Source organism: Microcaecilia unicolor, chromosome 3 (genome assembly GCF_901765095.1).
Source record: "Microcaecilia unicolor chromosome 3, aMicUni1.1, whole genome shotgun sequence".
In the NCBI taxonomy this organism is placed as follows: Eukaryota; Metazoa; Chordata; class Amphibia; order Gymnophiona; family Siphonopidae; genus Microcaecilia; species Microcaecilia unicolor.
The window spans coordinates 134,119,371-134,133,188 of record NC_044033.1 but is presented as its reverse complement, the minus strand read 5'-3'; the positions used below and the strand labels follow the sequence as shown (position 1 = coordinate 134,133,188).

The following is a 13,818-nucleotide window of genomic DNA, read 5'->3' as shown; positions in this document are numbered from 1 at the left end:
GATAAAGCAATGACATAATTTTCTGCCATCCCAAACTTTTCCTGCCTTCTTAAACAACTATAAAGAATAAGAACCACCTTCAAACTTGACAAACAGGCAACTGCAGGTTGCCTATCTGTACAGAAGTCTTGTAATCTGAAACAAGCAAATATATCAAATGAGAAGATAGAAAGGGTGGGCTTCTGGACTGATCTCTTAGGACTAAAGAAAAGATAATTAGCAAGTAAGCCCTAATTTTTCCTTCCTTAGCATCGCAAGCAAATCAGTCCAGATCTTGCAGGATGTATGAAAGTAGTCCTCAAGTTATCAGGGAAAAACACTTCTGCAAATATTGAAGCTCTGAACCAAGATTCCTTCCTAGCTAACACATCGAGTCTATATGTTTAAAAAATGTATGAATAAAAAACCACATTGGTGATCTACAAATGTAATCAAGGCAAAACAGATCTTTTTTCTGCTCAGGAAGTAGTGAAGCATCTGGAAGAGTGAGCCTTGAAATCTGCCAGGAGATAAGCTGAAGAAATCACTCCTTTCACCTATTAAGCTTTAGTAGCCATGGAGGTAGGGAGCCATTTTTTGGGACCCACAGAAAGGATAAAGCTTCTGGGCAGCGTCAGGGAGGTTGCATCGGGAGCCCGATGTCTGTGGAGAATGACTGTATTGACCCGATGGTTGTTTCCCGCTCAGCTGAGGTGCAAGAGAATTCTCCTTCAGCAGAGATCAGAGTCCTGGTGGCCATTATGCAGCACGAGTCTAGAACCACGCTGGCATGTATGTCTACTTAAGAGTTTTCCCCTGTACAACTCTGTTCTTCTGTGGACCCATTTGGTATTGCTGAGGGGGGAGGGCTGGCTGTAAGTGAATAAAGGAAGGAATATAGCAGATAGGCTCTAATTTTTAATTGTAATAATTCATTTAATTTTCAGCTATTTAAACTTCTCATTATTAGTGAAAAAGTTGAAAGGTCTGTTCTTTTGTGAATATACCTAATGTCTGTCTCACTGTCCAGTCTTGCTGCGTTAGGGCTGACAGGATCAGTCTTTGTTTAATTCTCCTACTTTCTTTCTGATTAGTCTTATCAAATCATTACCTCCTGTTCCTCTGCCTCCCCTCACCCCCTGACTTGTGGAGTCCCACAAGGCTCAGTCCTGTCTCCTCTACTCTTTAATTTTTTTGTTAGCCCTCTTGCCTCTCCTACTACAGTCCTGCAGAATTTCCTTCCACTTCTATGCATATGGCATTCTTTTACTTTTTCCTACCAACCTACATTCTCAATTCAACCACTTCAAAATTGGGCTTAGTTCAGAATTGCCTATTAGAACACAGACTGGTTTTAAGTAAGGATGAGACAGTAGCATGCTGGTTACTGGATGTTCTCCAACGCCAAGTACTCCTCTAACTCTTTTTAGAACTTCTGTAACACCAGTTGAGTCATTTCGATACTTAGGTATTATTTTGGACTCTGTTTTTCGACACACACATCCAAGCTTTGTAAAACTGGTTTCTTTATCATTAAGCAATTACATTCCATTCTCTGATTCTCTCTCTGCTAATCTCTAGAATTGACTATTGCAGTATAGTCTATTTAGGATCCCCACGTTGCATCTTAAAATGTCTTCAAATGCTGCAAAATATGGCAATCAAGCTATTGTGCTATGCAAAGAGATCTGACCAAGTGTCCCCTTTACTACAGGAACATCATTTGCTCTTGTCTTTTTTTTGTTTGTTTTTCTTTTCTTTTTTTTTTAAATTTGCCTTTTCAATATAACATCAATACAATTGAATCAGGATAATAAGCTAATTCAAGAAATAGAGACCAATGAAAACAGTGCAGAAAATTAGAAAAGAATTTAGCTCAATATAGTCCACAATAGAGAGAGGAGCAAGAATCCTAAGTATTCCAAGGAAGTGAAAACTTACAGGAAACAAAATACAAACATAATTTGGTAGGTTGATCATAATAATTATTATAAATATCTCTAAATAATAGGGGCAGAAGATTCTCCACTAACAGCAGATCCTTTGCCTTCTAGAAAAAAAACTGAAGTTGATATGCTTCATAAAATATACAAGTATGATTCTCTAAGCATAGTATACATTTGCAAGGATATCTCAGTGAAACTTAGCACCAATGTCCAAAACCTTCTGATGATGGCTCAAGAACGGCTGACATCTGGCTTGAGTAGATTTTAGCCACATCAGGAAATACTGAAACTGGCATCGAAATTTGAATCTTTAAAGTCGCAGCAAAGCTTCTTTATCTTGGTTAAAGACAAAAGTCATCAGTAAGGTTGTTCTCAGCACAGCCTCCTCCTGCAATTTCTCCAATATATCTGTCGAGTTCAGAATGTCAGAAGAAACATCCACCACTGATGATTCTCATTCAGGAGTAGACTGTTTCTTAGACACCAGCAAATAGTGTATTCTATGCAATGGAGGAAGCACTTCATTTGTAAACCTGTTGAAGATATTTATAAAAAGTATCCTTAGGTGATAGTGACAATAACTGAGGAAAGTTGTGGGTTTTTTTTTTTTTAAACAAAGATTTAAAATTTGGTATAAGTTCTTAATCTTTTTCTGAAACATCAAACAATCTTGTATAAGAGATGTTTGAGAGTTTTTAACTTGGTTAATTTGACCTGTTAAATCCTCTAATTTTCCTTCATAAACCTTTTTTAAAATATTTTATTTATAGTCTTTTAGAATCTTAACATTCATAATGATAATGGAAAAATAAGAAAATACAATAGTAACACCAAATCTTAAGGAAAAATATATACTACTAACTTAGTCCACAATTTGGAACCAAGATGCAAGGAAATATTCAAAGGAAAATAAAATTCCTTTCACAAAAATAGAAAAAAAATCTCCCAGAGACAAAGAAGGCTAATTCTTGCAGCCGGCCTAACAGTACATATTTAAATTGCAGGGTCTGTCCCGGGTACTTTCAATTCACCTTCCTTAGCAATTATCCATTCTAGCAATTTCTTGGGGGTCAAAGAAAACATAATTAATAGCATTTCAAGACAAGAAAGTTTCAAGATGAAAGACTCATTTAGGGAAAAAAACCCTCGTTGAAAGGCCCAAGAATTCCTTCCTCCTTTTTGAGTGTCGCTCACCAAATCAGGAAAAATCCATATTTTAGAACACAAAACTGCATTAATATGACAAAAATGCAAACGGAAAACATTATTCCTATCCATTTTTACAGCAAAAGTCACCAACAGTATGATACGTTCAGTTATCACTTCTGAGGAGCTTTCTAGAAATTCAGATTCTTTTCTGTTTGAGGTCTATCACCAGCTCTATTAGATAGTCCTGAGAGAAATTGAACTCACAGTGGGTGAAAACCCCTCTGCTGGGATCCCCAATACTTCCTGAAAGTATTTTTTAACCATGTCCAACAGTGAAATCAAAGGAGATTTTGGGAAGTTAAGAAACCTCAAATCATTATTTCTAGTTTGATTTTCTGAGTACTCCACCTTATCACAATGTACTTCTCTGAAGTTGTTGATTTCCTTCTTCTAACGCACCAATTCTTGCGTCCTGTCACCCCAAATCATTAGATAAGGTTCCACAAGTCTCTCTCAAATTTTGTACTTCACTCCCAAAAGAGTCTTAAATCTTTTGAAGGGAAAGGTGTAATCTCTGAATTAGGTCCCACAAAGACTCCATAGTCACAGCAACATGTCTCTGTAGAGCTCCCAGATCCTATGCAATCAAACATCCCACCAGAAGCAAAAGTTAAATTCCAGCTTTCCCCCCTGCAGCTGCTATTGCAGAAGTGGTAGAAGTTGCAGCATTTCCTCCTTGTACAACTGGAGAAATATACACCTCTCTTGAGGTACCATCACTCCGTGCATCCCCCGCCCCTAGACTGCTTCCAGGTCATGGAGGCGCTGCCATCAGAGGAGGGCTAAGCGAAACTCCCTCCAAACTGCGGTCTGACACTGTTGCAGCAGACATGACCCTAACGAGCACTGCCTCCTCCCGTGGTTGAACGCTGAATCTCTCCAGTGTTATCAGATTCAGCTGCCGACCAATGCCAGAAGAAGAGGGAGAAACCCCGGACCTTGGCTTTCCTCTTGCCCATGTTAAAACACGGGGCAAGATGCAGGAGTACCTTAAGGCTGGAAAACGCCTTAAGGCATCAAACCACATGTCTGCCTCAATTGCCGTCTTGGTTCCAGATCCCTCTATAAACCTTTAATGTTTCTTCAAACTGCTGAATCTTGAGAACATTCTCAGCAACGAAAGGAAGAGCTTATAGATGCAACCCAAGCCAGACCAAATGGAGTCAAGGGTTGCTTCTGTGGGCTTAATCAGGGAAGGATGACCAACTTTTCCCCTGGACCTCCCTTTTCACAGCCAGTACTGCAATGTAGCCTGGAGATGGTGATGGTAAAGGCTCCGGAATAAAGGGAGAAGCCTGTCTTTCTACAGTAACGTAGTGGCGGTGAGGTTCCAGATGCTGACATCATCTCAGGCTTTGCCATAATTTGGAGCGCCGGGGTAACCAGAGAGCCTTTTGAGCTGAGTGATGCCTCGCTCTCTAGTGCAGGGCTCTTCCTCCCTCCCTCCCTATGCACAGATTCACCCATAGCGGCATTCTCAGCAATAAACTGGGTAATTGCCGTCTGCCGTAAGGAGAGATTGATGGCACTAGAGGGAAGATGGGTCTTTCCATTTCAGCATGTTCAGTGAGGTAAATGCAAAGAGATGAAAAACGGAGTGACGATGGAGCTCAGCTCACCAAATCCTGCCGGCCGAGCTGTCTTTTAAATAAATTCAAATCAGCTTTAAAGGTCTGATTCTTCCTCTAAGCCTACAATCCCACTTAGGGTTGTCTGCTGCTAATGCCATTGGTCTCCTTTAGTTTCTCTGCTTCTCTCACCTTTTCCCACTTCTCTCTTCCCTGTATACTATACTATACTATCGGAGTTTTATATACCACTAGTTTTCCAAAAGGATTCACAGTGGTTTACAGTATAAGGGGGAAAAAAACTACAATATTGAGGAATTAACAGTTAAAGCAGCAATAATAATTATAAAAACATAACAAAATAGAATTATAAGGATAAAACAAAATCATTAAAAAGTCAGAGTTATTGCTCAAACAAATGCGTTTAACTTTTTCTTGAAAGAGAAATAGGAGAGTGCAAACTTCAGTTTCAGAGGTAACTTATTCTGTACTCTGGCCCCGAAAAAAGGAAGAGAGACCTCAAAAATAGATTTAAATCAAATGTTTTTTTAAAGAAGAAAAACCTGGTTTTAAAGTTCTTAAGAAACTTAATTTTCTATATACAGACAGAAACATCAAGAATTCACCCAAACCCTCAGAATTTTAACCCCCCCCCCCCCCCCCCCCCCGTTTAGTCCTCGCTCCTATCCGACCCCTTTCCTTTTACCTTTATTATCCTGGGTTTGGCTGTGTTGGAATGATTGACTACTGTTTCCAGTCTTACTTTGTAGTTCCTTTTTCCCATGTTCTGATGTTGTAATATTGTTAGCATTCTAAACAGCCTAGATCTACCTATTAGTTAAGGCATAGAGTACTTTAAAAATATTTTAGAAATACAAAAGGGTATCATACAGAGATTTTGTCAGTCTTCAAAGTTGAACATATATATACGAGGAGTCCCATATACTGGACTGGAGATGTATAATCATCAGTACAGTCAGTAAGTTAATGTCTATATATTTCATATTGAATAGACAGAAGCTCTTGCAAATATGAGCAATGACAAAATAGAGCCATTCCAGAAAACTTTATTATCCATGGTTTATAGACTTCTCTACGGATATAGAAATAGGGTTGATGTGGCCAGGCCACTGGAAATAGGTAGAAAAGTTTTTCTTTGAGGACAAAGAGGGCATGATGATGATCTCACATGTGGATGACATCTCTCAATGGAGTCCGGCATGGATGCTGCCCAGCATTTTATAAGAAATAAATAGCTCTCTACTGCACATATGTGGGTGCCTTCCCACCTGGCACAGTCACGCAGGACTGTTGAGGGTCACGTCACAACCCACAATGTTAGGGCCTTGGATGGTGTTGGTGGCCCAATTAAATTCAGCCTCAGTTGAGGACATTTGCAGGGCTTCAACGTAATCATCAGTCCACACATTGACCTCATTACTTCCTTGAGCTGGATTCCTGACACGACAGCCGGTTCAGTCAGACAGTTCTGCAGTTTGTTTGAAGTCTAGAATCCAGCTTCATCCTTCTAGACTTTTATACAGTTCCAAAGTGCACCTACACAATAAGACACTATATAAGTTTTAATTTAATTGGTTATGTTGTGTCCTTGACTGTTTCAAGTCTCTATTCTCTGTTTATTGTTTTCAGTGAGCCTGGTAGCTAGGGATTCCCACATGAGAACATCATATCCTGTCTGTCCTCTGAGAAAACGAAGTTACTTGCCTTTAGCAGGTGTTCTCCGTGGACAGTAGGGCATACATTCTTACATACCCTCCTACCTACCCTAGGAGTTAGTCTTTAAACTTTTTGAATTCAATTTCTGGTCCCGTGCAATTGAGCCAGACGGGAAGGCACCCACACATGCATGGTGCAGAGCTGCCAAAGGATTCTATTTTATAGAATGCTGGGTCATGCCTTGACGCGCTCTGTTAGACACAGCTACATGTGAGATATATATATATCCTGATGTCCTCGGAGAACACCTGCTACAGGTGAGTAACTTCACTTTACATTTCTATAGTTATTTTTCTGGTGTTTTTGCATATTACTCCCTGTAGTAGTAAAATTTTCTGGAAAAGCTCATTTAAATCCCAGTGTGGCTTCTTGGATTTTGGACAGATCACTTAATCCTCCATTGTCTCAGGTACAAAGTTAGGTTGTGAGCCCTCCAGATACAGGAAAATGCTTAAATGTACCTGAATTTTGATGCACCTTGAGCTACAACTGAAAAAGGCATGCGCTAAATCCAAAGTTCCTTCCCTTTTTAAATTTTTCTTGCAATTACTTTTCTTTGCCAACTTTTTTTTATGAGCTAAGTGTATTGTATCGTGCTTCAATCTGTTTGGGTCTTTGAAGATAACTAGGTAGGTTGTCTCCAGGCTCTGATGAAGTTTATTGGAGCAATTATAACTCATGCAAATTGGCAGAACAATGCTGCAAGAAATGCAACTAAAATTCCCATAGTATTCTTACATTTTCAATGAAAGTTCTCTGAAATCTTCTAGTAACCATGGATCCACTACTAAATTATTTTTATAGTTCTAGTAGATGTCTGCAATGCTGGTGCAAATTTTTATTAAAATGCTGCATTAATGATTATTACAGATGTCTGATTTAATACTTGATATCTTAGATGTATTTGAATTATAATAATGGTCTATTTATCGAGTGTTCAGCCATGAATTTTAAAAACAATTGAGGTGCTACATGTGACATTTTTCCTTACATTTTTCCTGTCAACTTGCTTTCCGCAGTTGCTTTCCGCATCTATGATATGGACAAAGATGGCTATATCTCTAATGGGGAACTCTTCCAGGTGTTGAAGATGATGGTTGGGAACAATCTCAAGGACACGCAATTACAACAAATAGTAGACAAAACCATAATTAATGCAGATAAGGATGGTGATGGCAGAATATCTTTTGAAGAATTCTGTGCTGTAAGTGTTCAATTTTTATGTGAAAGTAAAATAAAAGTGAATATTTTGTTATACTACTGCCATTAACTTGTAAGTATATCAAATTTATTATATAGTCCTATTATTCAAATAACATTTTTCAGACACCATATATAGGGTTGATGTCCTGGGAAACATTCCAGGAGACTGAGAAAGTGGCAAAATCAACTAGATACTGTGGCTGTAGAAAGTCTCTACCCCTTTTGAATATTTTTTCACATTTTGTTATCAAAAGTCTTGTATGTATTTAAATGATTTTTGTTCTACTCATTAACATGCAATACTGAACACCTTTCATTGAAAAAAATAAGCTGGGGAGCAAAGCATGTGCATGAAAAAAACAAAACGCGAGAGTGTTGTCTTCTCATCCCCCCCATTGGAGTGGGTATATGATGAAAACACCTTTGTCAGGTAATGCTCTCTGATACTTAAGTTCCTAAGACACCATCTACACAGCCATGCAGTCATCTCCTAGATGTAAACCTCTGTGCTTTGGCTTTTACCCTTGACAGAGGATCACCAAGAATGCCTGCTCACCTAGCTTCTTCACCCTCTATACCAGAGCCATGAAGTTACTTTTGATACATTCATTGGGATACCTAGCAGGATCGCTTGTGCCAGCATGCATGAACAGCATCAGATAATGGTCAGTAGGCTTGATGAATCTCAGAAAACTCTTTGTAACATCTTGGATCTAGGCACCAAGTAACCAGCACCTCCTGAGATTACATGTCTGGTTGACAGATGGATGCCTCTGTACTCCTCAGAAGGAAATCACCAACCACCACTATCTTTTGCTCCTTAGTGGTTACTGATCCAGCAACTTTGTATTTTTGAGCTGTGGTTCCTCGTGTTCTGGGATGTTCTTATTGCCTCCACCCTTCCTCAAACTGAAAAACTGGTATACAGACGTGGAAACAGGCAGGCTCTGGTGATATGTGTCCTCTTTAAGCTGCTTCTTCCCCTCTGCTAGAGATCCTTGATGCCTCAGGAAACATTCAATATACTTCTTATAGTCATAGAAACTATGGACTGCTCAGAATACGGCAGCCAGGCTTATCTATGGAAAATCTAAATTTGAAAGTGCAAAACCCCTCCGGGAAAAATTACACTGGCTACCAATCAAGGAACGTATCGCTTTCAAGATTTGTACCTTTGTTCACAGAATAATACATGGTCTAGCTCCGATCTATATGTCTGAACTAATCGGCTTACCAATTAGAAACACAATTGAATCAGCCAGAACGTACTTAACTCCTCATTTCCCAAGTTGTAAAAGCCTGACATATAAATAACATACGCGTCCGGTTTCTCTTACATATGCACACAGCTCTGGAATTCTCTTCCAAAACACCTGAAATCTACAAATAATCATCTAGAATTCTGAAAAAAACTAAAAACTCACCTGTTCAAGAAGACATACCCCACAATATCTGACAAACACCGAATAATGAAATATGGCATTTTAATCAGGAAACAGACAGTTTTCTACCCCGACGCATGATCACACCCTAACATAAGTACATAAGTATTGCCATACTGGGAAAGACCAAAGGTCCATCGAGCCCATCATCCTGTTTCCAACCATGGCCAATCCAGGTCACAAATACCCAGCAAGATCCCAAAAATGTGCAAAACATTTTATACTGCTTATCCCAGAAATAGTGGATTTTTCCCCAAGTTCATTTAATAACGGTCTATGGACTTTCCTTTAAGAAGCTGTCCAAACCTTTTTTTTTTTTTTTTTTTTTAACTCCGCTAAGCTGAATCACCCCAACCTATTTATCGATGCTTTACTGTACTTGTCACTGTAATAGTACCCCTATACTGTATTCACACCGGAGTCTGTAACCACCTCTCCGGAACTATGTAAGCCACTTTGAGCCTACTGATATGTGGGAAAAGGTGGGATACAAATGTAACAAATAAATAAAATGGATTCTTCTCAGCCTTGCTATCTTCTCTCTCAATTCATCTGCTTGTTTCATGAGGGATTCAACCTGCAGAAATCTTGCAGAGAGAATCAGTCCCTCATCTTGGAGTATGCTTTCCATCTGGATAGAGGCAGAAGCTGTAACGGAGGCAACAGCTTTGACAGTTGACACTACTTTCCCAGCTGTCCTGTCATATCTTTGATATCTGTTGAAAGAAAAGAGCAAAAGACATACCAAAGTCCTAGCTTTTGTTCAGTTTCCTCCTGGTTCTTTGGAATTCTTCCACAGTCAAAACTAGGGTCATAATCTAATTCAATAACCCGTCATTTTGCAATTACATGAATGTGTTTTCTCTTAATTTATATCCCCTCTACTTTCTGCAGTCTGGTCTTTGTAGTGACAGTCCTTCAGGAACTCTGCAGTCATGGGTCTTAAATTTGGCTGCTAGGTGTCACCATTGCATGGTGAGACTTCCCCCAGAGATGTGATCGCTACTTCCTGGCCATCTCTTGGAGAGGGAGACTTGGATGGATTTTAGATGTGCCTTTCCACATCTGAGCATTAGGTATATATTTTCCCCTGCTACAGAAGGCTTACATTCTAAGGGCCCTGTTTACTAAACATTTTTCCTATAGAGATAAAATGGAGAAAACATTTAGTAAATAGGGCCCCTAAGTGTCCACCTTAGGCAATGGCAAAAGAATGTCTCTGCTGGATTTGAACTATGGTTCCCCTAGCTATCTGCCTACTGCTGTAATCACTAAGCAACTACTTCATTCCTGAACCAGGAATCAAACCGAGGCCCGTCTGCATGATGCTACAATTACTTCTGCTGAGTCACTAGTCTAACCTGGTGTCTGATTTTTGATTGTAGACACATGGTTGATTTTTTTTTTTTTTTACTTGATGTGTTTGATTTCAAAACTTCTGACTGAATAATGTATTTATTTGCCATTAACTTTAGTTTTTGTCTTCTGATCCATTTACTGAACACTTGACTCCTTTTCCTCTCTGCCTTCTTTTAATTTGCAGTAGTCCATATGCACTGCACACCAGAGGCATCCTTAGCTTTAAGAATCCCTTGAGTCTATTTGTTAGGGAAAGTGAAATTGCTTACTTGTAATTACAGTTCTCAAATTCTAGCTGAATGAATTCACACAGCCCACATACTCAACTGTCTTCAAGTTTTGCCAAGAAAAGAAAGTGGAAATTTGAGTGGGCAGCTAGTAGTGTGACTACCAGGTTGCTTAGCAACCTGTTCAAACGATTAAAGATCTCAAGCGATGGAGTACAAAGACAGCCTTCAAATGAGTGGGATACTGAGTGAGATCGTCTGGTCCAATATCTCTCACTCACACTTTTGAGCCTCTTCTGTCACTCATCAGAGCCTCTGTGCAAGTACACTGATCCTGATCATTGATTTCATGATTGAGAAGCAGGCCTAAGAGGTGAAAAGCCTGGGGGTTCCAACAATGGAAAGAAGTTTAAGCATGTTTACCTGCCTCTGGTGGATGATTGGTTCTCAGAAACTGATTAAACTTCTGAGAAGGAGGAATTAAGTAGTTCTGTTGAAAAGCACTTTTTAAAGTAGGGTTACCATATGGCTCCAGAAAAAGGAGGACACATTGATCCAGTCTGGGTTTTTCTTCCATTAAAAGCAATGGAAGTAAAACCCAGACTGGTTCAATCTGTCCTTTTTCTGGAGCCTTATGGTAAGGAACCATAGAGATAAGGGGTAAGGAGAGAGAACTGAGAAAAAAAGATACAAAAAGTAGGGGAAGCATATCCTTATGTGTTAGTAAAGGAGAGCCAATAGTATCTGCCTTCTTTTTTCCATTCTGTGCTTTTTTTTTTCTCCATCTGTCTTCCTGTATCTCTCTCTGTCTACTCCTAAATTTTTCTTCATTACAGTAGATAATGGATTATTTCAGAGGCAGCAAAGAAAGGCAAATAACATTCTTTACTACTTTCACTTGTAGAGCTTTGTGACATGTAAATCTTTCTAAATTTAGACACGCAGTCACACAGTCTCAAAAATTATGGTCTTCTAAATGGTCTACCCTTGGCATATCTATGCAACCCATATTATGAATCCATTGAGCTGCTATTTAAAGAACCCAAAAACTAACAAATTCTCTTTATTTGGTAAACGTCTGCCAGTTTTTTTGCAGACACCTATCTGTTCCTGTTTAAAAAAAAAAAAATTTTTTTTTATAGATTTTTATTCAAATTGCCTGTTGTAATCCTACATTACTGTCTTTCAATTTCAGGTTGTAGGAGGCCTAGATATCCACAAAAAGATGGTGGTAGATGTGTGACTCTCTTCAAGGCACCATCCAACACTTTTGCTTTCTTCTCCATCTCTGAAGATCTGCTCAAAACGTCCAGCAATGCTCTCTGTGTATTTAAATGGAAGTATTTTTCTCTGTGAAGCCACATTTTCCAACATGAGCCTCATGAAGCCAACTAAGTGTTATTGAACTTTAATTCTCTCAATAACTCAGTGTAGCACTTTATAGTCTGAAGGACAGGCAGATGGAAAGAGCATATCAGTGTGGTGGAGAAAGGGAAGGGGGTTGGCTTTTTAATTTATTTTTTCTTCATCTTTTATAACACGGAAATATATATATATAGCTTTCTATATGTAGTTAGGTGGGCTTTAATTTAACATGCTTTATTGTGAAACAAAACTAGAGTACCAAGTGCCAAGCAGAATATAACCAGTTCAACATATGAATAGAAATCCTTACTTTTATTTCACACAATTTTATATGTACGCTATAGTAGAAGACTGTAAAGATTTAACTGGTGTTTGGTCAGTTGGTTTCCTGGTGACTTTTCCAACATTTTTATATATTGACTGATGGACAAAACATTGTTGCTTCTGTTAATTACTTTACATGTTTCTCCACCCCCCCCCCCCCCAAAAAAAACAGGAGACTTAAGTTTTATTTATACCTGTTAGTATATCTACTTGGGACGGGTTCTTTGTTAGTAGTCTTTAAAAACATTTCTGTATGAGAACATGCAGTTGAAATGTTAATGCCAAATGTTAATCCTTTGTGTATGTAGTACTTGCACGAGGCTTATTTTAGCTGGTGCATTCTATTAATAAATGGGGGAGCATTTGCATATCTTCAGGGGTCCTTAAGTAAATGTAAATTACCAGCTGGAAAGGTGGAGGATGGGAAAGGAGAGCAAATCATTTCAAATACAGCTGGCAGTCTGCTTTCATGATTTTTTTTGTTTTTGTTTAACTCAATGTAAAGAAGTTTTGATCTTTTAATAATTCCACAGAATTCCTATTTACTTATATGTATGAGTAATATAAGCAGGGCTGGTTCAACCTAAGGACCAGGTGAGGCACTGGCTAAGGATGCCAGAATCCTCATCTGACATGTCTCCCTTCTTCCCTTCCCTTTGTCCACTTGCAGTTCAGGATCCACAGGGTAGGGGGAAGAGAAGAGATGCCCCCTCTTTATGGCACCCTTTATCATCGGGGGTGGGGGGAGGGTTTGAGAGGAGCAAGAGGAGATCCTGGATTGCTGGGGGGGGGGGGGGGGGGGTGCCAATACAAAAGTTGGTTCAGGGCACCAGAGTCCATTGAGCCAGCCCTGAATATAATATTTTATTCAGTAGTAAATTTATTATCGTTCAGGCAGAATCTTTCCCCTCCATTTAAAAAGAACAAAGCAAGACAAAAAATAATCCTACTACTGCAGGCAACCTAGATAACTGGTAGAATTTTAATAAATATATGTATATTGGATACAGGCAACAAATCATGTTAAAAACACATTAGAGGAGAAGTTTAATGAGTTTCTAGCTCCATAACTCCTTCTCTTCTGCATTCTTTCATGTGGGGAAAAGTTCATGGTCATATCGCGATTTCTAAATAATGGCAAAATTGATTATGTGTGATATAAAAGTATGCGAGTCATATGCCGCCACACTCAACCCTTCCCTTTTCTGCAATGGTACTGTAGGTTGGAAAACAAACACATACTTTGCTAGATTTGTAGAACAGTGCATCTATCCTGTGACACATTTGCTTTAATGAAGACTGGTTGTATATCAATCAGCATTGAAAAGGGCAGGTTTTATACTCGTACATCAAATCAAGCACCTGCTTGCCATAGCTGTTCCTTAGACTGAGTGCTGCACATCATGGGCTCTGTCTGTGAGAGAGAAATCCAGGTGCTTGGTGTCTTTGCATGACATGG

The 13,818-nt window shown here is 39.0% G+C and overlaps 1 protein-coding gene across 2 annotated transcripts in view; it reads left to right on the top strand.

Moving 5' to 3' along the window:
* Positions 1-13,117, top strand: part of PPP3R1 (protein phosphatase 3 regulatory subunit B, alpha) — an 83,442-nt gene extending 70,325 nt beyond the window's left edge. For both annotated transcript variants that reach the window (XM_030196377.1, XM_030196378.1), the window contains 2 exons: positions 7,459-7,643; positions 11,866-13,117. In XM_030196377.1, the coding sequence (XP_030052237.1) occupies positions 7,459-7,643; positions 11,866-11,913 (233 nt within the window). In that variant the 3' untranslated portion in view covers positions 11,914-13,117. The remainder of the gene's footprint in view (positions 1-7,458; positions 7,644-11,865) is intronic.
* The last annotated feature ends 701 nt before the right edge of the window (positions 13,118-13,818 follow it).